Source organism: Trichosurus vulpecula, chromosome 5 (genome assembly GCF_011100635.1).
Source record: "Trichosurus vulpecula isolate mTriVul1 chromosome 5, mTriVul1.pri, whole genome shotgun sequence".
NCBI classification, from domain to species: Eukaryota; Metazoa; Chordata; class Mammalia; order Diprotodontia; family Phalangeridae; genus Trichosurus; species Trichosurus vulpecula.
The window spans coordinates 213,989,632-214,015,379 of record NC_050577.1 but is presented as its reverse complement, the minus strand read 5'-3'; the positions used below and the strand labels follow the sequence as shown (position 1 = coordinate 214,015,379).

The 25,748-nt window shown below is 43.0% G+C and overlaps 1 protein-coding gene across 3 annotated transcripts in view; it reads right to left on the bottom strand.

The window, feature by feature from the left end:
* UHRF1BP1L (UHRF1 binding protein 1 like) overlaps positions 1–24,904 on the bottom strand; it is a 76,780-nt gene extending 51,876 nt beyond the window's left edge. The window contains exons 1-2 of one of the 3 annotated variants that reach the window (XM_036759618.1): positions 24,542–24,870; positions 7,811–7,951 (exon numbers count right to left, since the gene is read on the bottom strand). Coding sequence is in view for 2 of the 3 variants with exons in the window: in XM_036759617.1 (XP_036615512.1) it covers positions 24,542–24,585 (44 nt within the window). In the remaining variant the exon portion in view is untranslated. Of the gene's footprint in view, positions 1–7,810; positions 7,952–24,541 lie in introns of all 3 variants that reach the window. The other 2 variants (XM_036759617.1, XM_036759620.1) reach the window with 2 other exon arrangements.
* Positions 24,905–25,748: the final 844 nt, after the last annotated feature.

Genomic DNA, 25,748 nt, shown 5'->3' with positions numbered 1-25,748 from the left:
AATGACTTCCTCTACCTGTCTCAATGTGAGAGACAGGAGATTTAGGGCAACGTTTTGATGAAATGGCAGGGTTTTATTTGAGAATTGGGAAGGCCTAACTAAGCATCTTTGTAAGCAGCTTTGAAAGAGACAGCATATAAGGAAAAAGTCAAGATAAAGAGGCAGGAACCATCAATGGAATGAGCTTTCAGAGGAGATTCATGGAATAGGACCAATCACATACGTAGACGGACTGGCCTTGTATTGGAGACTGGGTTAACGAAGAAAATAATGGAGTATCTTGTTGACATCTGGGAAAAGAAAGGGAAGAAAGAGCTTGCAACAAGTGAGGTTCTGCATTTTTAGTCTTTACTTCAGGGCTCAACATACATATGTGGTACTGGAAAATCAATTACTGCTAAGGAGACCCCTGAGAAAACCCCTAGCCTCTGACAACACCCCCAGAAAGAATGGACTCAGACCTCTTCGGCATTTAGCAAATGTCCCTGGGGCCCCGTGACTCCTCCAAGGAATGTCAATAGATAAGATCATCCCACTGAACGATAACCTGTCAAAATCCTTGATCTGTCCCTGTGCCCCCGGACCACCTTGTGACCTGGTCTGTAAAAATTCCCAGAGATGATTCACCACTGTACCCTGTATTTTCTATTTAAGCTACTCCTCCACCCCAACTTGGGGCCATTTTGATTTGGGTAAAAGACCCTGAATAGTCACCGGCTAATAAATTCTCCATTTAAAACTTATACTCTGTGGCGTGTCTCACTCGCCTTTGGTGCAACACATAAACAGAAGGAGAAACTGAATATAAATCTAGAATATCATTCACTTTCACCTCTGATTCCTTACTGTAACCCACAACTGCAACTAGAGCTCCATAAAAAAAAAACTTTAAAAGTTTATCCATCTGGGCTTTATAAATGGCAAGACAGGAGGCTGAATCTGAGCAAGTTTTTCAATATTGTTATTTTTATGAAGTACTCTAAATATAAAAGATACAGTGATAACCTCCACAATCACACCTCCCAGAAAGCTGCCTCTACATACAAAGTATCAAGTCCCTATATCAACAACTATTTAGTTTCTTTGAATATTAAGACTAGTACTTGAACTGCATAAATATACTTTTATGCATATTTATACTGCTTATCCAAATAACATTCTCTCCTTGATGGTCCTCCTGAAAGAACATGCTCCTATCACCTCATCTATCTCAGACAGGTTTGAGAGAACACAAGTGTTTATTGACCGGATTTAGGTAAGATAAACAGCGCTAAGCAAGCCCTGGCTAGCTTGGCTTTTCTACTTGTGGCTGCAGTCTTTGTGGTCTCAGTTTCTACTTGAAGAAACGAGATTAACAAGAGTAATTAACTGAACATCATCACATACTGGACTTGATCCCAAGAGAGACAAAAAGCTCTCAGGGTTAACTGATTTTGGCCAAAGTATCATTTAATGTAGAAGATGATGTATGGTCCAGAAGATAAATCAGAAAATTATCATTCATTTGAGGGAAGGGAAAAAAATGTATGAAGTCTATGTAGAAAACAGATGGCATATACTGAGGAAACAAGAGCTAAATGCAGATAAAAAGGAAAGGAAGTTAATGTAAAGTTACAGCATACAATTACATTCACAAACAACACCAAAGCACAGACTTCAAACCTACAAAAAAGAAAACAACAACAAAAACACAGCTTTGTGATACACCAAAAAGGTAATGTTTGACACTCAAGAAACTTAAAAAGTATTTACAAAATGTGTTAGCCATTGATACAAATAGTACTATGCACCAAATTGCAAGAATGCTTCAAATATACTTTATAATCATTCAATGAAACACGCAAATATCTATTGTATATCTCTGCTCTATCTGATTTAAATATGATTGATTTGCCTTGGCCTCAAAGAGCTTAAGTATAATATATTAAAAATTTAAACAATAAAGAGAAATAAATAACAAGGCAAAATTAGGAGATGTCATAAGTCAAAATATGATCCTGAATTAGCAGGATTCCATTTCATTCCTTTCCATATAAAAATTTTTAAAGTGCAGTAGTGTTTTTTAATTGTTCTAAGTAACTCAAAAATTAACTCAAGCTCTATTTGTGATGGTACATACTATTCAACTTAATGCCATGATTTGTATTAATTTTGAATGGATTTTGCAACTATCTCAGAATAGTGAAGCAGATCATTTATTTGAATCTGACAGTGCTAGACGAAACATACAGGTTCACAATGTTTTCAGACTAACTGTAAATATTAACTTATCAGGTGCTACTTTAAATTTGAACAACCAGTCCAGGAACCAACTCTGGCAAGGAACGAGCCACCTCAATAACAACAGTTCTGTGATAAAATCAGAAGACAAAAGGAAAGCTGCCTGTATGGATGGCTCATGGATTCTTCTTGGAGAGGTAAAAAAAAAAAAGGGGGGCAGCCAGAGAGAGGCAGAAGTAGTAAAGGTGCTTGATTAGGTACTTAAAGGCAATATTAGAAACAGTATTTCATGGCTATCTGGTCGTCTCATAGTATAGAACTCATGACGAGCCTCTATAAAAAGACCACCCGGAAGATAATTACAACAGAGGAAGACTGGAAAAAATTCTATAAACTTCAAAAAAAAAACCCTCAATATTCAGTGACTTTGATACAAAGGCGTACCTAGGAGAAAACTACAAAAAAAATCAGAAAGTATGCTTTGGAGTACAATGAGGAGAGAGTAAACGCTTTTAGATTATCACAAGTCTCATACCTATTTGTCATAAATGCTTTCTGCAAGAAGAGAGTCAAAGAAACATGGTAAACACCAAGTAACTCGCAAAAAATGAAGACAGTTCTATCAAGAGGAACCAACCATAGGAGTCATTTCCTAACCAGCTGTCTGTATACAGATTATCAAGCATCTTACAAAAGAGAGGAAAATTAATACTAAATTAGAAAACTAAAAATAAGACCCAGATTGTCACTGAGTTAACTCGTTTAAATCTATGGCCTAGTTAAACTACTGCTGACTCCAAAAAATGGTAAGCCAATGAACAAACATCATCAACACTGATTATCTCTAAATTTTCTTAGGAGCTTTAACTGACAAAAGAGAAAACCAAAAAAAAAAGCCTAAAAACTGCCTCACAGTTACTACATACTCCATAATATCCAGACAAAGAGAGATATCGCAGTCAAGAGCAATAATGGTTTAGAATCTATGCATTCAAAAAGCATTTATCAAGCACCTACTGAGTTCTAGTCATAGTACTGGGTGAAGAGGCTGCCAAGAAAAAAAAACAAAAAGTCCTGCTCTCAAGGAGCTTACATTACTCAGGGGATTAAAAAAGAAGAGAGATACAAAGACAGCACAAAGTAATGGGGGAGAAAGAAGCACTATGAGATTGGGGAAGGATGGGAGAAGTTCCCCCGTAGAAGGTAGCACCTGAGCTGAGCCTTCAAAGGCACTAGTGATTCCAAGAGGAGGCAATGAAAGAGGAGAGGAAATATTCATGGAACATGAAACAGAGAACATGTGAAGAATCTTATGGATCAAGAGGGGAGCGGATCATGAGCAAATATCACCCTGTAAAACAATAAGAAGTATTGAAGGGAAAAAACAGATTTGTAAAATACTTAGCAAGAAATCCAACTAAACTATATCATCTCAAGAGCATTTAAGACAGAACCTGGAAAAACAACAAACAGAAAAAAGGAAAAAATCTGTGAAGGGTTTTCTAGCAAGTGCTTTTCTCTATCAACAACTGAGCTAAGACACAGGGAACAAAAGAGTTCCCAGTGTGCTACATGAGGAAGTGGAGAAATCACTAAAGAAGACAAAGATGGGAAAGTGCTGGACTAGCCCAAGCACAGAGAGAAGTCCATGCTGGGGCAGGGATAGGGTGCAAGCATAATTTCAAGGTGGGTGTCATGTATTGGGACCAAGGGATAACTGATGGACAGTCACAGCCTGTATGCTCTAATGGTGTCTACACAATGTTGATACATCTACAAGAAGATCCAGAGCAAATAAGGAAGGACATTCCTCCTCACATGGACAGGTGTCACATAGAGTCACACAGGATAAAGAGGTATGGCTAGGTAGAGATATGTAGTCTAGAACAACTACCCATATATCAGTGAGATCACAGATTCATCCAAGTATCAAAGTAACTAAAGCATATATTTGTGAAATAGTTGGGAGGTGCAACATAAAGTCAAGGACCAAGGATCATGGAGAACACTGTCACCTTCAAATCCTTTAGGGGAGGGAGACAGGAGGGCTGGTCAAAAAAAAAGAGCTAACTTTCTTCAAGGATCCCTTAAATTTTACTTAAAGAATTCTACAGGAGGGGCAGCTAGGTGGCACAGTGAGCAGAGCACCGGCCCTGGAGTCAGGAATACCTGAGTTCAAATCCGGCCTTAGACACTTGACACATTTACTAGCCGTGTGACCTTGGGCAAGTCACTTAACCCCAATTGCCCTGCCTTCCCCCCTACCAAAAAAAAAAGTAAAAAAAAAAAAAAAGAATTCTACAGGAAAAAGAATACTAGATTTGTGGTGAGAAGAAATGGAGTGAAATCCCAACTTTACTATTAACAAACAGCAAACACCTCACGAAGTATTGAAGCCAAGTGCACTGCATCAAAGACGGTAATTGTTTAACAAGCACTGAAGGGGTGCTTCCATTGGAGTGGAAAAAGTTTAAGATGCCTTGGTTTAGAGCTGGAGTCTAAGGGTTCAAGAGTAAAATACTACCCACCCACTTTTAAGATTAGAAGAATATATGAACCAAAGATATAATAACTTTCAATTTATAGTAGTTCGTCATAGGCTGAAGGAATGAATAAAGAACTGGAATTGTTTTTTGATGGTGATGGTTAGGCATTTATCAGTCATGGCCAACTCTTCAAGACCCCACGTGAGGTTTTCTTGACAAAGATAGTGGTGTAGGTTGCCATTTCCTTCTCCAGCTCATTTTACAGAAGAGGAAACAAGAGGCAAACAGGGTTAAGTGACTTTCCTGTGGTCACATGGCTAGTAAGTGTCTGAGGCTGGATTTGAACTCAGGAAGATAAGTCTTCCTGACTCCAGGCCTGGTACTCTACCCTCTGTGCCACCTAGCTGCCCCATCTAGCATTAAGCAATGGAGAAAAATGGATGTACTGGCCTCAGAGAAGAGACTGAACAATTTTATAAGAAGAAATTCCTCATTAGGGTTGAGTTGTTTAAAATCGATCATTGATATTGTCCTAGCCAATACTGGCTTAGCAATAACATAAGAGATACATTTATATCTACAGGTAATAGAGATTGTTGACATGTTATGCTTTTGTGGTGAGTACCAGTAAATAACATTGATGATCCTCATGGGTTCCTATGATTTAGATTTGGAGAGGCCTTACTAACCATCTAACAGAATCTCCTCATTTTGAGGCATTCAGTCATGACAGCCATGCCTGACCCTTCGTGACCACATGTGGTGTTTTCTTGGCAAAGATACTGGAGTAGTTTGCCATTTCCTTCTCTAGTGGATTCATTTTGTCAGGCAGTCAGATGTTAAGTGACTTGCCCAGGATCTCATAGCTACAAATGTCTGAGGCTGGATTTGAATTCAAGTCTTCCTGACTCCAGGCTGGGTACTTTATCCATTGAGCCACCAGCTGCCCCTCATTTTAGAGATGAAGAGACTCAAGCGCAGAAAGGGATGGTGATTTACACAATGTCACAAAGGAAGCAGGAAGCCAAGACAAAACTCAAACCAGTTAAAGAACTGCATCTGTTGAGCCTGATGGAAGGAAAGATCCAGAGACACAGGACAGTTTCTTCCAGTACATGAAGGGCAGTCACACGGAGGAGGGATGAGACATGTTCTGCAGCATCAGGAACAAAGGTGCAAAGAGGACAACTGAGGCCCAATGTCAGAAAAGACTTCATCACAATCAGAGCAGCCCCAAAGTGGAACGAGCTTCCTTGAGAGGTAGGGAGTTTTTCCTCTTTGAGGTCTTCATGTGCTAAAGTGGGGACACTCTGCAAGCATCAGATAGAGTAAGAGGTTCCTGAGGCCCCTTCCAATTTTCAGACTCTGAGATCCTGTGACCCCAGCTCTCCTGACTCCAAACCCAAGGCTCCTTCCCCACCACCACCATGGGTCTCAATGAGAAGAAGCTTGAGTATACACACACATACACATACATACATACACACATACACACACACACACACACACACACACACACACACACACACACACAATTAATGAGGTAAGCCCTAATCTGTTGCTTGCTTTGGTGGAAAGAGCTGGGCTGGGAGTCAAGAGACCTCACCTCTAATACTAGTTACCTGGGTGACCTTGGGGAAGTCACAGACCCTCCACAGACTTCATTCTCCTTATTTATAAAAATAAGTCTGTCCTTTCCAATTCTAAATTTCATCTCTATTTCACAGATAATTTAATATCACAAAGGTAAGCATGAAGGAGTGAAGGGAAAGAGAACCCAACATACATGATTATAGGATAGGCTCTAGAAAGTTAACATCTTGCATTCAACAATCTAAACAAAGCAACAAGAGAACTACCTTGCAGGGCCCAGTCAGAGTTAGAACATCTCTGAGAGCTAAGGGCTCAGGGTCAATCCCAAGGATACACCGGGAGTTCCAGGTCAAACCACAAGACCTACTCTTAGAGCTTAGACCTAGGTAAATATAAGCTCCTGGAGGGCAAGGACTGGATTACTTTTGTATTCATATCCCCAACACCTGGCATACAACAAGGGCTTAATAAATGCCTGCTGACTGTGTGAGGCCAGAGCAGCCACATACCTATCCTGAAAAGCACCTGGTCTCCTCTGGGTTACCCATCATAAGAGCCATGGCATGACCCCCTGAATTAGAGTCCTCATCTCTATTCAATTCAATAAAATGTTACGAAGCACCTACTAAGTACAAAGCACTAGGCTACAGTCGAATTTTCTTGAGCTTCCTAGGTCATCAAAGCCCCAAGGCCACAGGAAAATCAAAATATATTCCAATCCAAGAAAATAGGCTGTGTACCTCAGTCACTGAAGCCAAGCTCTACAACACCTTCTCTCCCCCCACCCTCCAGCTCAGTGATGATCATTTCCAACTGAGGACCAAATCACCAGGTTACTCCTATCCAGCTCTTCCTGAGGGGAGAAATGTCATCAATGGATCTAGCACCATATGGGGGAGCAACATCCTAGCATCATCAATGAAGAGACTGGCCTAACTTTCAGCTTTTTCTTAACAACCAGTCCCATTTTTTTCCCTCTCTTGGAATAGCCCAGGCTCACTATTTTCTATGAGAGTCATTTCAGTCACTTTCACGTAGTTGTGGTTTACACTGAACACGTGAATATTAAAGCCCTAAGTTTTTGGTGATGAATGAAAGTATAGAATAAAGTTTCCGAAATACTTTACAAATGAAGGCTGACTAGGAAGCCTTCACTTAACCACTCTGGCAAGCCATGGGGATTGGGCCTTCATAGACCTGAAAGCACTAGCAAACAGCTGGCCAGGGTGTCACTTTGTGACTTAACAAAGCCAGGAAGAACCCGTCTAAACTTTTAAGAGGCCAGCAAAAGGTTTCTATGGATAAGAAAACCCCTAAAAAGCATTCTAACCAGGAACGGTAGAACCTGAGTCTGCATATTAAGGAAAATGAATGATACCAATCTCAGCTACATATCAAATGCTATCTCAAGGAAAGGTACTGCTCCTAAAGTGTCTCTGTGGGGAAAAATGATCATCAGCATTTCTCTTCTTTAAATTTTTAAAAAAATCATTTGGAAAGGGGAATATTACCTGAGGGCAGGGAATTCAGACAAAATGCCCCTACTCCTGATGAAAGCAAGTGGTCAGTTGCCAGGGTTTCTTAGATTCCTCTGGTTCTCATGAGTGGGAAATGCACAGCAAACAGATCTCCACCACAGCCAGCAGGGGTCGCTGCAGGGAATGGGGACACGGGGGACACACAAAGGAGCAAGTTTAAAGGGAAGGGAGAAGAGGAATGATACAAGGATAAAAAAAAATTTTAGCTGTGTGTACTAAACACAATTACAGTCATATTCATTGCTTTTTATTAAGTAGAACAGAAATCTTCTGGAAAACTTAAGGTGCACAAAGTCCTGTGCTGACTTCCAAGTGGTCACCAACAACACACAAGCCTCACCTGCTGGTAAATATGATTGCAAAAGTCCAGACAGAGGAGAGAAAACATGACGTTTCCCCGACTGGGGCTTTCAAACTTGAATCTTAGAGCAGATCCCAACTATAATTTACCCAAAGTCTTATTTTACTGAAAAGGTGAAGGAGAAAGAGAAGGTGATTTTTGAAAAATAATCCAGAAGCCACTACAGAAACAGGGAATGTCAGATCCCTTCTGAGGCTGTTTTAGGGGCTCATCATCTGAACCAGAATCCTCTGGCCAACTAATCTCCCAGCAGAGACAGGAGCTCTCCCAAGGCAGCCTGCTGGAGAGCTTACCTGGTAGGAAATGTTTCCTTCCCTAAGCCTCAGTGGGCCTCCCTGCCAGTTTCACCCATTCACTGCTCTACTCAGAGTAAGTTAAATCACTAAAAGAATCAGAAGTATCAGATAAGGACAGAAACTGGGTTTGAACCTGGGATTTCAACATATGGAGAGGGAATGCGCTCTACCAGCGCAGAGCAACACCTTCTCTACAACTGAGTCTCTGGGGGCCACCTAGATCACCGAAAGCCCAAGGGATCTGTCAACAGATGACCCAGCCAGGATATGCCAGAATAGGGGCTTAAACCCAATGTTTCTGGTTGAGAGACTAGCTCTACAGCACAAAGCCACACTGCCCCTTCCAAATCATTCTGAAATCCCATTTTCACTTCAAATATCGGGACAGCTAAGGCAAAAGTTTATTTTTTTTAATTCAGTAAAACCAAAATATATCATGCCCACCACTGCACTGTATCTCCACTAGCAGCTTGCACAGATCCTTGTATACAGGCATACAAGTGGAGCCTTGACTTTCTTGCCTTTTGCTCTTTTAACTCCCTGCAATTTGGCTCTCAACCTCATCATTCCATGGGAATAGTTCTCTCCAGTTACCGTTGACATGCACTCTAAGGCAGGAGGGCCAAAAATACAGCCATTAAGTGGAGCTTGGGCAGGGACCTATTGTGGAGGAAGGGAGGGAGGGAGGGAGGGAGGGAGGAAAGAGGGAGGGAGGGAGGGAAGGAAGGAGGGAAGGAAGATGTCAAAGAGTTATTTCTAAAGCATGTCACACATATCCCCCATTCGAACTGGAGTGGATCCCTATCACCTCCAACATCCTCTGTGCAGCATTTGAAGCCCTGCATAACCTGCCCTCACCTCCCTCTTTCCAGTTTTCTTACACCTTTACACCGTTCCTTCCCACATATTCTGAGATTCAGTGACACCAGGCTTCTTGTTGTTCCTCAAAAGAGACACTAAATCTCTAGACATTTTCGCTAGCTGCCCCCATGCCTGAAATTCGTTCCCTCCTCACCTCCACTTCTCAGCTTCCTTCAAGTCCCAGCAAAAATCCCACTTTGCACAGAAAGCCTTTCCCAACTCTCCCCTCCTTCCTTCCTTCTGGTGAATATCTTCCATTAATTCTACAAAGATCTTGTTTATACATGCATATTTGCACACAGACAGTGAGTTCCTTGAGATCAAGAGCTGTCTTTTGTCTTTCTTTGTATTCCCAGAATTTAACACAGTGCTTCTCATGTAGTAGATGCCTGCTTACTTTTACACACACACACACACACACACACACACACACACACACACACACACACGTTTATTGACTGACACAGGTGCTTAAGTGACATGGATTTCTAACCCTTCATCAAAAATCACCAAATCAACATAATGCAATTTTTATCACCCTGGAGAAACTCTCTATCTGGCACATCTCTTGAGCTCAGGAGTGCTAAGTTTCAGTGAGCTAAAGTGATCAGGCTTCTACACAAAGTTTGGAATTAATAGAGTAAGCCCCTGGGAACAGAAGTACAACAGCCCATTGCCTAAAGAGGAACAAACCGGCCCAAGTAGGAAGCAGTATATCAAAGTTTTCATGCTAATCAAAGGGGGATTGGACTGCAAGTGGCCCCTGTATGTCTAGCCTGGGTGAGATAGGGAGAATCAATCTTTACAAAAAAAATTAAGCTGTGATTTCATATAGCAAAAGGAAAGCAGCATTTCATTTACGGAAACGCGCTGCCCATTTTGATGAAATGGATCTATTCCATAATTAGACGATGTCAGTATAAGGAAACTCTTATTGTTAGTGTTAAATGGAGGTTAGTTATTTTCACAAAAGAAAAATAATATGAAAATGGCCATTGCATATATAAATCCCAAGTCTAGATAAATAACTGGTGTGAAAACCTTCAGTACCAAATACTAAAACCACCTGTCATTTTATCCAAAGGAACTTGAAAAATAAAAAGCATGAAACTACAGGAGCCAATTTGGTATTACTACAATCTGTAGTACAACAGTTACATTCATCTTTCTCTACCTAGTCTAACCTTAAAGGTTCACATACACACGCGCGCGCGCGCACACACACACTGGAGAAAGCCTGACGGTGATAATAATAATAGCTCGTAATTATAAAGTCTTTCCAGGTTTACAAAGCTCTTTCTTCACAACAGCCGTGTGAAGTAAGTGGTTTCAATTATATTGTTATTATTATTTTATATCTATTTTAAAGATGATAAAACTGAAGATAAGTACCTTGGCCAGTGTCACAAAGCTGAGTGTCAGAAACGGGATGCTAAACTGACTCTTAGCCTAGTACTGCTCCCACTCAACCAAACTAGCTCCTGCTTAGTCCCTAGTAATCTATTGAACAAATTCAACAAACTCATAGACAGATAACAAAAGTGGGCAGGGGGGAATGGAGGAGGGGAAAGAGATGAAGTCTTTGCCTTCAATCTAGCAGGGACAGCATGTAGGAGATGTCAAAAGAGAAAATCAAGGTGAGAGGGAGGATCACTTCTTGCTAGAGGAGAAAGAAGGGAGACAGTAAAGAAGGTCACCTGAGCTAAACCTTGGGGAAAAAAAAGGAAAAATTTCAACCACTGTGAATCAAGGAGGAATCCATTCCAAACATGGAGGACAACATGTGCAAGCAGATAGGTAAGGTCGGCAGGATGTGATCTTTTGCACCAAACAGCTCAATGGCAAAATTGAGCTCCAATGTTTTTTATCAGAGATAAAGACCACATATATAGAGGTCTTAGAGATCATCTAATCTAAATTCCTCATTTTAGAAATGAGGAAACTGAGCCACACAGAATATAAGTGACTTGCCCATAATTTGAATTCAGGTCCTCTAACTCAAAATCCAGTACTACACTGATTTCAAAATCCTCTGTGAGCTTTAAGGGAAAATGTGAGTTGCAAAAATTCCATGAGAAGCTGTATGGGAATGAGATTGAGATATATTTTTTGACACTCTCAAGGCAGTATGTTGTCAACAGAAGGCAGCCTTGGACTGAGGAAGCCCTGAGTTAAAGTCCTGCCTCTGACACACCAGTTATCTGCCCCACATCACTAGACCTCAGTGCCCCAGATAGATAGGTAGGGCTAGAAAATGCAGAGAAGTTGCCTTTCTGCATCGATGGAAGTTTCCACATCAGGAGATGCATAACTCAATGAAATCCTAGGGCTAAAGATCCACTACTCAAAAAAAAGAAAAGAAAGAAAAAAAAAGATTAAAGTCCGGATTTAACCTACATGCTTGCTAATTCAGGTAGCAAGACAAATGAAACATTTCTTAAGTGCTTACTATGGATGAGGACAATACCAAAATGAGACAATCCTTACAATCCTTCAGGAGTTTACATGCAGGTAGATGGTGACACTATGGCTAGACCTTTGGACCTAGAGTTGTCAAAACAAGAATTCAAATCCCACATCAAACACTGGCTGTGTGACATGACCCTCTCTAGTCTACAATGGCTCATCTGTAGGAGGGATCAGTAATGACACCTCCCTCTCAGGGTTGTTTTGAGGATGAAGTGAGACAATATCTGTAAAATGTTTTGAAAATCTTAAAGCTAGAAATATTATCATAGTAATGGGGGAAGACAACACATAAAAGGGAGCTAGAGAACAAGTAAGGAAGGGGATCCTCATAAAGAGGCAATGCAGTTGTGAAGAGGAAAGGTTCAAAAAAGTCAAGGAGTGAGGGAAGAGAAGCATGAGGTGGAGAGAAGAGACAGAAGCACGGCTGGGGCCCCTCTGGAAATAGTGAGTGACACAGGCAGTTATGGAGGAAGAGGAGGAGGGAGGAAGAGAAGATGGAAGAGTCCAAATAGCACAGACCTCTATTTAAGAAAATTCAATATACAAAACAACAAATTGATGATATCAATAAAGTATAGAAGAATCCTCCATTTACACAAGGATTCATCCCAGCAGCCCTTTAAAAAGGACAAGTTTATTAGCAAGGAATTGGTTGTGATGGAATATTATTGTGCTACAAGAAATGATGAGCAGGAGGATTTCAGAAAAACCTGGGAAGACTTATATGAACTGATGCAAAGTGAAGTGAGCAGAACCAGGAAAACACTGTACACAGTAACAGCAATACTGTACAATGATCAACTGTGAATGACTTAGCTATTCTCAGCAATATAATAATATGAGGCAATTTTGAAGGACTTGATGAAAAATGCTATCCACTTCCAAATAGAAAACTGATGGGCTCTAATTGTACATGGAAACGTGTTTTGTATGATTTCATATGTACAATGGGTATCACATTTCTTGCCTTCTCAATGAGTGGGGGAGGAGCAGGAGGGAGGGAAAGAATTTGGAATCAAAAATATAAAAAGATAGATACAAATATAAACACAGTTTTTAAAAAAGTGTATTTAAAACATGAATGGATTTATACAGCATCTACTGGATTAAGTAAATCACACCTAGACTTGGTATTTTCAAAAGAATGTCATTAATTCTTTAGTGATTCTCTGACATTATAAAAAGAAAATTAGTATCTATTAATAACTTTTCATTAAAAAGAAATATTCTCAATAAGCCACAGTTCCTTTTTTTAATGTCCTCAAAAACTGTAGCAAAACTATCATGACTGTAATTTCTGGTTATACCATTTAGTATTTTTAAGTTAATTATAAAAATTGCTTTTAATATAGTATGATACACACAGTGGCATAAAAACAATGCTCATGAACAAATTTCAGTATTTCACATATTAATAATTACCACATAAAGCATGACAAAGTAATATACTGTTGAAAAGCACCTGCTCTTTTGCCCAAACCATTTACTCAGCTGCTTTTTAATATGATTTCTATATAAATTATATACAGAACACAGTTCCTGACATTAAGAGATTTACCTTGGTAAGATGGCTTGCATATGTAAGCAAGTATATATACTTTACATCAGAAGTCAGCAATAATTCAGAAGGTGTATATACCCTGCCAAATCTTCATTTATTTGCTTTGAAACTTTTGTGGGTTCAATCAATATACATACGTGTGGGGGGGGGAGGCAGAGGGGAGGAGAAGGGAGAAGAAAGGTGAGAGAGAGAACTCTTTGTAAACTTTGAAGTGCTACATAAAAGTTATATAATACATCTTAGATGATCATATACAAATATATGGCTAAACTATTCTTCATTCAAGCTAATTACATTTTTAACTGTTCAGAATGCTTCATTTAAAATTACAATGGAGCTTATCCCAGTTTAACACGACCTGTTTTCCATTATCTGGAATGTATACATGTATACACACACGCATACAAGCACGCATGCACGTAAATGCTCAGACTGGGCACACCTCAGTCATTACAACAGTGAGGGTATTCCCAAGAATGCTAAGGCCCCAGCTGACTCAGTCTGGGCCTTGGGGAGGTAGAGGACTCTAATGTCCAAAGTCCTTCTCAGTAACCTCTGGGGATGAGTCCAGATTCACTGGTCTCTGCCCTGACCTCTGGACCTACCTTGACATTACACTTCCTGGTTCCCTGTCTATCATCTCACTCCTTGCCACCAGATAGGACACATATACATATAACGTGATCAGGCTGAGTTCGATTCTCTGGGCATCGTTTCTCCATAAGAGCAGGGCCTGTTTTTATATCTCCAGAAATAAGCATGGTGCCTGGCAAACAGTTATCACTTGATAAATTCTCATGGACTAATTGCTCAAACATGAGTATAGAGGTGAGAAAGATTCAATTCAAAAAACAATGACTATGTCCTTACCATGTGCAAGGGTGGCAAAGATTAGTTTGGCAGCAATTACACACCTACTATGTGCTAGAAAAAAAAAATAACAGAATCCAGTCCTCAAGGATTTCCAGTCTAGGAGGATGACGAGATGGCTCCACAAATAATCTGAATACAAGCTAAGTTAGAATGACAGAGGCAATGAAGTATGTGGATGAAGTATGTGGATGAAGAGCCAGTCTTAGAGGTAAGAAGGATTCAATTTCCGCCTCTGTGTCTGCTGGGTGACACCAGACAGGTCATTTAACCTCTCAATACCTAGACCATTCTAAGACACTAAGCTGTAGAACAGGAGCCAATCTACATGGGAGAGGGAGTTTTCTCACCATAGGTTACCTATACCTATGAATATACAGGTCCAGTACCCAAAAAAGAAAAAGTTAGAATGAGATAGAATAGCACAGAAGACATAAAAAAAAAAGATTCATGGAGGGAGAAATCACTTCTGACTGGAGGCAGGGCACACCACATAAGGGAAAGCTCAAGGAAGAGGTCAGAGCTGAGATAGGTCTTGATAGAATCACAAGATTTCTACAAAAGATTAAGAGGAAGCCTGCTCCATACCTGGGACAGACTGTGCAAACATATGGAGGTGAGAGAACACAGGATGAGACTGGGGAGAAAGAAGGCTAGTTAAAACTTCACGGAGGAAGGAAGCTTATGAATAAGCCTCAAAACGTAGACTGGAAGCAGACCATGGAGGAGCCTGAATGCCATAAAGAGCTTAGTAATTAGAGCCACTGGACTTTTTTTTTTAATTAGGACAGCAGCTTAATCAGACAATCTTCCTCTTCTTCCTCCACCTCCTCTTCATTTGTTAAAAAGACTACTTGGGCAATACTGTGAAAGATGGTTTGGAGATCTCAGAAACTAGAAGCACAAAGAGAAAACTCTTACAACATTCCAGACAAGTAGCAAAAATGTTAATAAGGTTTTGAAGCATTAAGGTGTTAGTGAGAGCAGAAAGATGGTAATAGATTCAAAATATATTTATAGTGTTGTACAAACTGATTTAAACAAAGTAATTAAATGCCTTATGCAATAAATCTCATAACTTGTTAAAAAAAACTCAACATCTAATATCCTTTTGCTGCAATCACTTCCTTTAAACATGATTCAACCCTGAGTTCACCACATTTTGACACATATCTTTTAATTCCACACTGTGAAATTGCCACTTGATAACACTGGCTATTAAGCATATCTCTGACTTACCATCCTTTTTCCCAAGTCCCACCATTGTTCTAGCCTATAGGTTTTCAGTGGGTTTAAATCAGATGAGTTCCCAGACCACTGAGGTACATTTATCTCTCTCCTGGACAAAATTCTTAACCTCTTCTGACATGTGGCATGGCACCAAGGTGGGGCTGCCATACTCCATCTCCCTTTGGGGATTTCTGAAATTACAGATGCCCCAAATGGAGACAAGACTTGCAGGTCCAATAAAAGTAAAACATCCTCCAAAATCTTAAGCGGACATTTTTTCAGTCCGATCAAGATCCCTAGATCTTTGAGGATCACCTGGACTTCTTTTGACAATGGTTTCTATATACACTTGAATGAAAAAGTGATTTCCATTAGCCTAAATTATCTTTTTGCTCCAGTCTTTGTACTGTCTTGCCTGACACAAGTGTTTCTTCCCTGGGCTTCAGTTAGCTCATCTATTTAAAAAAAAAAAAAAAGGCTTGGACTAGGACAGAGTGCAGGAAATTCTGGACCCTGGGTAAATCAGTTAACCTTCTCTGCTTCAATTTCTTCATGAATAAAATGGGCGTTCTGATAGTACCAACTTCCCAGGAATAAATGAGATAATCTACATAAGGCACTTTGCAGAACTTAGAGGCCTAAATAAATGTTAGCTGGCATTATTATCTTATGACATGTGAGGGCAAGAATGTTTTCATTTGTCTCTGTATCCCTAGCATGCAGGTGTTTAATACTTGATGATCTGGGCCTCCTCTGGTGATCACTGAAGCTATGGGAATGGATGAGGTGACCCGGTTGGTAAAAAAGTTGCCCTAAGTGCCTGGAGAGGTATCATCTTCAAAGACTTCATGATGCCCCTCCCATCAAACCCTCAGGGGAAATGTCTTCACATCCCTACTAATTCAGTGGGGCTCCCCTAGTGTCTAGCAGGCCAAGGCAGCTAGTGGTGCAGGGGACAGAGAGCTGGGCCTGGCGGGGGGAAAACTAGAGTTCAAATCTAGACTTCGACACTGATTAGCTGCAGGACCCTGGAGAAACTCACTTCACTTCAGTTTGCCTCAGTTTCCACTACTGTAAAATGGAGATGATAGCACCTACTTCACAGGGTTGCTGTGTGGGTCAAATGAGATCCTATTTGTCAAGTCCTTAGCACAGTGCCCAGCACATAGTAGGCGCTATATACATGCTTACAACCTTTCCTTTTTCCTTTCTGTCAGGAGATGCCTTGGTATTGGGGTGGATGTGAAGAGGCCTAGTTGTCTGGGGCAGGATGCTGACATTGGGGTTATTACCATATTCATATGCTTCATAGGCTCCTCATCAACCCCAAGTTTCAGGAGTCTAATGATGGTAATAACAACCAGCACTGATACATTAATATAGTGCTTTGAGGCTGACAAAGTCAACGAGTCAAACACATTTCTTAAGTACTGTCTACGCTCCAGGCAATGGGCTAAATGCTGGAAATCCAGGTTTAAGAGGAAAGACTCTCCTGCCTTCAAGGAGCTCCTATTCCAATGAGGGAAGAAGACAGATAAAAGGAAATGACGTTGGGGGCATAAGAAGAGAGGAAAGGGGTACCCAGGTGGGGACACAGTAGAGAAGGCATAGAGAGTAAGGACTGCAGCCTGGAGAGGAATGAAGACTATACATCTGATCCTTACAACAACCCTGTGAGATAGGGGTTATCATCATCCTCGTTTTGCAGATGAGGAAATTAAGGCTGAGAGAAGTCAAAGCCCTTCCTCAAGACCATACAGCAAGCATCAGTCAGGGTTTAAACTCAGGTCTTCTTGAAGTCCAGTCCCACACTGTGCCCCCTAGCTGCTCACAAGGCTGTCACAGGCCAGGGCATCAGGGACCTCTTCCACCCTCCCCAGAGGGCCTGTTTGAAACAAAAGCCCTCTGACCAGACAGTTCAGATCTCACACTCAAATTTCACCAGTTAATCTTCCTACAGCTTTATGGTGTTGTGGAGAAGAAGCCTATAGCTAAGGCCTGAGGCCATTTCAGAGGCCAAAAAGTGAGATCTAATTGCCACCCAAAATAGACTAGTTATAGCGCATGCCAAGTCATGGGGGGTGGGGAGGGAGGTGGGTGATAGATCCAGTATGCCATACTCAATTCTTTTAAAAATTTCAGCTACAGAGAAACATAACTAAACTTTATTGTAGCCTTGGGGGAAGGGGGTGGCGGGGGTGGGGGGAGAGGGAGGGAGGGAAAAAAAGAACAAAGTAAAAAAGTACACAGTGGAGAACAAAGGAAAACTCACAAGGAAGAGAAGAAAAGCTGGACAGCTCTCAACACAACATATATTATGTATCATACAAGCTTTCTTGAAATGAAAATTTGTTGTTACATATTTTGAATTCTCTCTGATGTTGTGCTATGTACACGATGCGCTTTTTTTCTTTCTTATTTTGTACTTAAGTTTCAATGATTAAAAGTAAAATAAAAAAAATGCAAAAAAAATTTCCCCCCTTTCCTTGCAGAAGCCCATCACAGAACTTCATATTTTATATCCCCCATCTTAGCTACTACCTAAAAAGGGACAAGGGACAATCCTCATCTTCAGCCTCTGATTTAACTGGCTTTGAAAAAGTCACTGGCAAGCTCTCCAAAGTGACTCCACTGGACCACACCCTCAACAACAATCATTCTGCCAGCTGGTTTACACTTCTCCTAAAACCTCTCCAGCACCTAGGTGGTGAGAGGCTTTAGCCCTCAGTGAAAGAAATCCCTCTGGGGGTGATGCAGATGTAGTAACAGGGTGAAGCTTTCTTACTGCAGGGGATGACTCCTGATTCGTACTCTCACTTCCACTGCCAAGCCCCTTCCCTACAAGGCTGATCTCAGCAGGATTCAACACATCCTGCAGCTAAGCCTCTGAGTTTTATTTCCTATCCCCATCGGCACTATCTGCCTTTAACTTGTGCAGTGACTCTGGGTTCGGGAAACAATCCCTAAAAACCAAGTGCTCTGTGGAGAGCTACTGAATGCACTGCATGAGTTAATTTCCATTTTCCTAATGTCAGCAATCCAGCTTTCCCAAGACCCTTAATGACAGTCAAGGCAGTTTCCCCTAAAGCAGAGCGCCCAAACTTAGTTTGCCTACCACCTTTTATTTAAAAAAAAATTGCTCAGCGCCCCCTCCCTGGAAATCTTACAAACTAGGAAAGAAGTCTCAGATTAAGTGTACAATTGCACCCGAGACAACTACAGCCCTCCTGGACTGTTCTAGAGCCCCCGCCCCAGGGGGTGTTATTGCCCACTTTGGGAAGCACGGCGCCTCAAGCAACCTCTGGGTCAGTTAAGGCCCCTTCTCTGTCCCAATGAGAGGGCTGACTCACAATAGCTGAAGGGTGCCATGTTGCCCCATCAGGCCATGCTTTCACCTCTCCCCCATTTCTACCATGAGAACTATGAAGTCACCCCAATCCAAAAGCCAACACATAAGCAGAGGAGAAACCTATCAAGAGGAGGAAGATGGAATAAAGGAGATGGAATCGAGGACACAGCTCCTTGCCTCTAAGATGCAATGGATACAATAGCAGTGGGCCCACCAGGGCAGTTTGGTGACTTCTTCCAACAACCAGCTCTTGAGCACAAATTGGATATTGAAAGATAATCTAAGTTGGGAACTAGCAGGGCAGAGATTGAGAGAATCAAGGATGGAAGAGAGCAAGCCAGATGGCAAGCTAAGCCACTAGGGAGTATAGTGGATTTGAAAGAAGCACATTTTTTCTTTAGTACTTTTCATGTTGCTCTGACAAAACAGACTGTGCCCCAGAGAAGTTACCAAACAACAGGCTCCCCTGAGTTCTCATCCCCATTTGCTAGGCAATCCTCTATTGCCACTGCCCAAAGGAAGTGGGTGCATCTGTCTTTAATCACCTCACCTCACCTCTGTCAGTGGAGAGCAGAAGGGTGCTCAGGTGGGAAAGGCACTGGATTTGGAGCCGGCTTCCAGCATTCAAATCCTGGCTCAGTCACATTGTGTTACCTTGGGCAAGCAGGGCTAAGAAGGCTCCTGCAGCTTCAGTTTCCTGATAGGGAAAAAGAGGGGACTGGATTAAATGATCTCAGGTCTGTTCTAGATCTAGATCGAAAATCCTAAGAAGTATTTTCACTTGGAAATTATGGCATCTTCGGGTACAAATTATACATAGCTCAAGTAAATTAAGAGGGCCACTGTTTCATGTTACTTAATTAGCTTGGCACAGATTGAAAATATTAATTGGGCACTGACTCTTTCAGCCTTCTCCCAAGTGACACAGCTTCTCCTCCAACCCCAACCAATATGGTCACTGTTCCTCAGTGCCAGTTTACCCAACTGCTACCTGAAGCCCAAGCTGATCTCAGCCTCTCTCTCCACTCCCTTAGTCCTCAGAGTAGGATCTTTTTTCTATATGGGCCTCCAGACTACACCTTACTTCTAGGAGCGACTGCTCCTTAACTCAGGTCTGCAATCATTTCGTGTGTCATCTTTGGTATGTGTGCTTCATCCCTGCTCTGTAGAGATGGTAAACATATTTGTATTCCTTGAAGGTCTTAGTCTTTCTTGGTAAACTGTCTTCTGAACCACTAGATTAACATCATGACTGATTCATTAAATCAATCATTAAATGAGCTGAACTAAAGCAAGGGTTCTTAACCTGGTGTCTGTGAATAGATTTCAGAGGGTCTGGGAGCTTAGATGGGAAAAATATTACATCTTTATTTCAACCTAACTGCTTTCCTCAGAAGTCCTCTTTATTTTGTCATTGGTGTTTAAAAGCATTAGTCTAAGAAGGAGACCATGAGCTTCACTAGCCTTCCAAAGGGGTCCATGATACCAAAAAATAAGGTCGTCTAGATTATCTTTCACTTCCTTTACACTTCTCAACTTCTGTGAATCTAACAATTATAATAATCATAATAACAACTGTAATAATAGCTGGCATTTATTCAGCACTTTAATATTTGCAAAGCACTTTAGAGATGTTATCTCATTTCATCCTGGCAATGGTCCCCTGGGGTTGGGTGCAATTATTAGCCCCAGTTTACCCATGAGGCATAGAGAGGTTAAGTGATTTACCTAGGATCATATAGCTAATAAGTGTCTGAAGCAGGATTTGAACTCAAGTCTTTCAGTCCAGGGCAAACAGGTGATATAGTGGATAGAGCACCAGGCCTGGAGTCAGGAAGACCTGAGTTCAAATCCAGCCCCAGACATTTACTAGCTATATGACCCTGGACCAGTCACTTAACCCTGTTTGCCTCAGCTCCTCATCTGTAAAATAAGCTAGAGAAGGACATGGCAAACCACTCTAGTGTCTCTGCTGAGAAAAGCCCAAATGGGGTCACAAAGACTCAGACATGACTGAAATGACTCAAAACAACTTTAAGTCCAGCACTCTCATTCACTGGGCCACTCAGGTGCCACTTCAATGTTTATTATCAAACCAGACCAGCCTAATTCTTCCTACTGTAGGTACATACAGACAACAGGTAACAGAAGGTAGCCAACATTTGGTAGGAATGACGATGGGGCCAATGAATCAATGTACAAGGGCTTAAATGACTGAACATTTTCAGTTTCAGAAACTCATTATGAATCATGACAGAACTGTTAGAGATCACATAAGTTAAAAAGTAACCTTGGGGCTCAATCCTGAACACGTGGCTATTGCCTTAGTTTGCCAAAAACAACTGCTACCTTTGTCTTGGAATGTGTGGCAGGAATACTGATTTAAATCAGAACTTATCTAAGCATCAAATCAAAAGAAAAACAAAACCTCAGTTTAGTAATGGTTACCTTCTTTTCAGCAAGGAATTCTGAAATGGCTTCTGGACTACTTACACCTTTTTAAAATGTATAATACTCTCACTAGGAGTGGAGAACCTGCAGCCTCAAGGCCACATGTGGCCCTCTAGGTCCTCAAGTGCAGCCTTTGACTGAAGCCAAACTTCACAGAACAAATCCAGAAGGGTCCCCACTTCTGCAAGTCAAACCTCACGTTATAAAGAAACGTATTTTTCCATATAAAGCCATCACATATTCATTTTGTGAGTACCATACTATACTGTCTTATTGATTCTGCACTGGATTAAAAGATCTTTGTCTTCTATAGCTGTTCCAGCTCTCCCTTTAAAGCCTTCAAAACTTTGCTCATTTTACAGACTTAGGAATTTAAAATTCTTTTAAAGCTGCTAGCAGTGCAGCTCACTCAAGCTGAATTATAGTTCAAACTTTTGTTATATGTATACATGCTTATATTTGTCTTCATGTAAGATTAATTTGAATGATGGGCTTGATAGATTTAAATTTGAAGGATTAATGTGTCAGTGGATAAAAGGAAAAAGTAGCATGAGGCTTGCTCTAATAAAACTCAATGAGTGACTTCTGAGTCACTACTTGGAACAAAGTTATTCAGCACTCCTCTCTGTGATTTAAGAGACAAATATGGGGAAGCTAAGCAAGAAACAAATTGCCGGCTTGCCTGAGTCATTCTTGACTACGACCACATTATGAAATAGAAAGAATGGCAACTCTTAGCTTTATCACCACACAGGCCAATATGCAGAATTTAGGGTCCGGGCCTTTAGAAACTCCTTCTTACATGGAAATGAATCCAAAATCAGGGGCATTTTGGTGTCTCTGCTTATTTATTTACCTACCACAAAACTGGTTGTGGAAATAAGCACACTCATTAATGAATGCACGCTTTGGAAAAGTGAACCTTAACAAGGAGTTTGGTTAGTTAACAGCAACAGTAACATCTGACCAAGAAAACATTCCAAGCTATTGCTTACAGGAAATTACTGCCTCATCTCCAAGAGACTGTAATTAAGTGAACCCTTTTCAAAGGGGGCAGAGAACACAATGTGGTAGATATAGTGAAGAGTCTTCACCAAACCAAAGCAACTCACGTCACCTGGAAAATCAAAAGTCAGTGGCACAAGGTCATTGATCACAGGATTTAGAAGTGAAAAAAGGAGCTCGGCAGTCCCCTAGTTCAGCCTGCCTTTTCAGAAGAGAAAACTGAGGCCTAAAGCAGGGAACTGATTTGCCCGAGAGCACATGAGTAGTAGACAGCAAAGTGCCGATTCAAACTCAAAGAAACACAGTTTCCAAGTTGAAGAGGATGGCAATAGCCACTTAGCACAAAGAATACCTAAAAAACAATTCCCTTTACAGGATCCTCATCCTAGACAAGTGGTCAGCATGCCAGTTACTTGAAGAGGTTTGATAAGAGAAAAGCCACTTTGGCTCTGCAACAGCATCTCCCTTTTGAACAGTTCTAACAGTCAGCCAGTTTTTTCCCTAAGAAGCCAAGGCTCTGTCTCTCTTTAGCTGCCACCACTGCCCCTAGTTCTATCCCCTGAGGTCATGCAGGACAAGTCTAATCCTTCCATAGGACAGAGCCGGTTATCAAGTCCTGTCTAAACATTCCCAGTTCCTTCAACTGACCATCACAGGGCATGACATGGCTAAACTGGCCAAGCTGCAGTTCCCCCACTGAAGTCCTTTATCTGTCCCCCATGCCTGGACAGCACTCCCTGCTCTATCCCCTACTTCCTTTAAAAGCTCCAGTGCCAAGGCCTAGCCCAGTCTCCTCAGTAGCTAATGTCCCCCTGCCCCCACATTTTTTAGAGAAATGTATTGTACATAAGTGTCTGAGTTTCAAGTGTTATCCACTCCCCCTTTCCTCCTTGTTTGTATAGACTTCTACTTGTGGACCCCAATCATGTGGGATAATTTTCCCCATACTTGCTCTCCCTTCTCCCCCACCTCCCACTGTATTGCTCTTCCCCTTCCTTTCTGTTCTTCTCTTAAGAGTATCAAAACCTAAGAGAACCACTCCCAGGCTCTCTAATGAGACTCCTGTAAGATTCCTGATGATGGAGTTCTGAGGGGATACAGTATTTATAGCATTTATTTATATGTGTCTATGTTGCTTCCCAGAAAAAAAAAATATGATTCCCTTCCTTAACCTGGCATGCAGTAAGTGCTTAATAAATGTTTACTGATTGCTTACTTTTTACTGAAAGGAAAGACTATATAAGATTTAGAGCTGACCACCTAGTCCAGCCCCTTCATTTTATAGCTGAGGAATCTGAGAGGTTAAATGACTTCTGGAAGGTCACACAGCTAGCAAATGTCTAAAGAAGGATAGGAAACTCGGCTAGTGACCCAAAGAAGGTCGTTAATAAATACCTGGTGCCTGATTCATTGATTTCTGACTGCCAGTCAGGGGCCCTAGCCATCAAAGTCCCAGAGGAGGTGGGAGAGGAATCCGCCTGAGAGCACAGAGGCAGCATATTAGTTAGCCTCGGGAAGGAGGACAAACCCTTCTTCCTCCCAGAACGGGCCGGAGGAGAGGAAGGGCTGAAGGAGCCCTCAGAGGTCATCTTCGTTAGGTGGGGTAGAAGCTCAGTCGCGAAAAGGTTGAGTGACTGGACAAGGTGCTGGATGTCAGAGGCAGGGACTGAAGCGGGTCTTCCCAAGGCAAGGCCAGCAGTCTCCCCCAACCCCCCCACGGACTCGGGGACCGGGTCTTTGAGGGGCCAGCTCCTAGCATGCACCTGGACCCCGCAGGCGCCTGGGGAAGGTCTGCTGATTAACTGCAGGCTGCAATGAATGAATGAATGAGTGAGTGCTCGCTCCCAAGGCCCTTCACCCCCGCTCTCTTTGGGGCTCATCTCCGTCTTCCCTAAGAATGTGTCACCCAGAACCGATAACAAGATACCCGCGGCCGTCGCTCACTGCTTTACAATCTCCACCACCCCCCATCTTCTGCCGCCGCCCCCCAACAGAAGCAAATGGGGGGGGCCGGTCTGACATCAGCGCCGGGAAGGTGGGGGTGCTTAGGGGGGCTCCTTGTTCAGAGGCCAGGGTATCTGGCCCCGGGGTGGGGGTGGGGGGAGGCCCTTACTCCAAGGCCATGGTCACTAACTGGGAAGTGTAGCTGGGCTGCAGCCCCCCGCAGCGGGGTGGAGGGGAGGGGTGGTGAGGAAGGAGCATGGCGCCCCCAAACCCCCACGGGCCCCTCCCGGCCTCGCCCAGCACTGACCTGGAGAGGTGCTTGAGGATCTGCTTCTTGATGAGCCCGGCCATGGCGAGGTGGAGGGGGGGAGAGCCGCCGCCGCCGCCGCTCTCCTTCTCGCACCCGCGCTCGCTCCCTCGTCGTGCCTCCGGCCGTCCGGAGCGCCCTCCGAGGGAGAGCAGCGACGGGCCTAAGACGAGCCCCAAGGCCCCGGCCCCAGCCCCGGCGGCCCCAGCGACCGCTGCCGTCGCTGCCTCCGCCGCCGCCGCCAAGGAGCGGACTGGCTCATCCCAGTTCAGGCCGCCGCCTCCGCCGCCGCCAGCGCCATCTTGACTGCACCATCACCTGAGACGCTTGGGGGAGGAGCGGCCTCTCGGGGGCGGGACTTCGAGTAGGGGAGGGGCTGCGTGAGACGCAGGGAAAGGATAGGTCGTTCCAGCGAAAGGGGTGGGGATAAAGGATGAGGGGCGGGGCTACACAGAGGGGCGCGGCTGCGGGAGACCGAGAGAAAAGACAGGCAGTTCCACGGGGAAGGTGGGGCCTCGGGAGGAGGGGTGTGGTTACAGGAAGGAGGGGCGGGGCTACAGAAAGGTAATGAGTTTCTGGAGATAAGGGCAGGACTACTGAGAGTGGGGCGAGGCTAGAAAGACCGTAGGATACAGTCGGGGAGAAGGGGAGGGATTATAGGAGAGTAGAGTGGGGTTACAGGAGACACAGGCAGCTTCTCCAGGCTACAGGAGGGAGGGGAAGAGCTACAGGAGGATGTCTGGGCTACTGGAGAGCCCAGGAAGGTCCCTGGGGGCGGGGTAAGGAGTGATGGGCTATGAAAGGAAAAGGCGGGGCTACAGGAAAGAAGGGCGTGGCTTTGAGACGCAGGGAGAGGAGAGGGAGATGAGGGACGGGACTCTGAGTAAGAGGGGCGGGGGCTCTGAAGTGGAGGGGCGGGGCTCTGAGATATCCACAGGAGTGGGAGGCCTCATCCATTTAGGGGAGGGGCTTTGGAGGAGGTGGGGCTCAGAGGCTCCGGGTAAGGAAGGGGCGTGGTTACTAGGAAAGGGGCGGAGCTTAAGGCCGTCTCTCCAAGGAGATGGGGCTGGCGAAGGGGAGGGGAAAGGGGCGGAGCTTAGGAGGGCGCCTGCAGCTTAAATAGAAGGAGAGGCTAAGAGGAAGGTGGGATTCCCGTGTGGAGGCATGGGGAGACGGAAAAAATACCCGGTTTGAGGAAGAAGGGAGT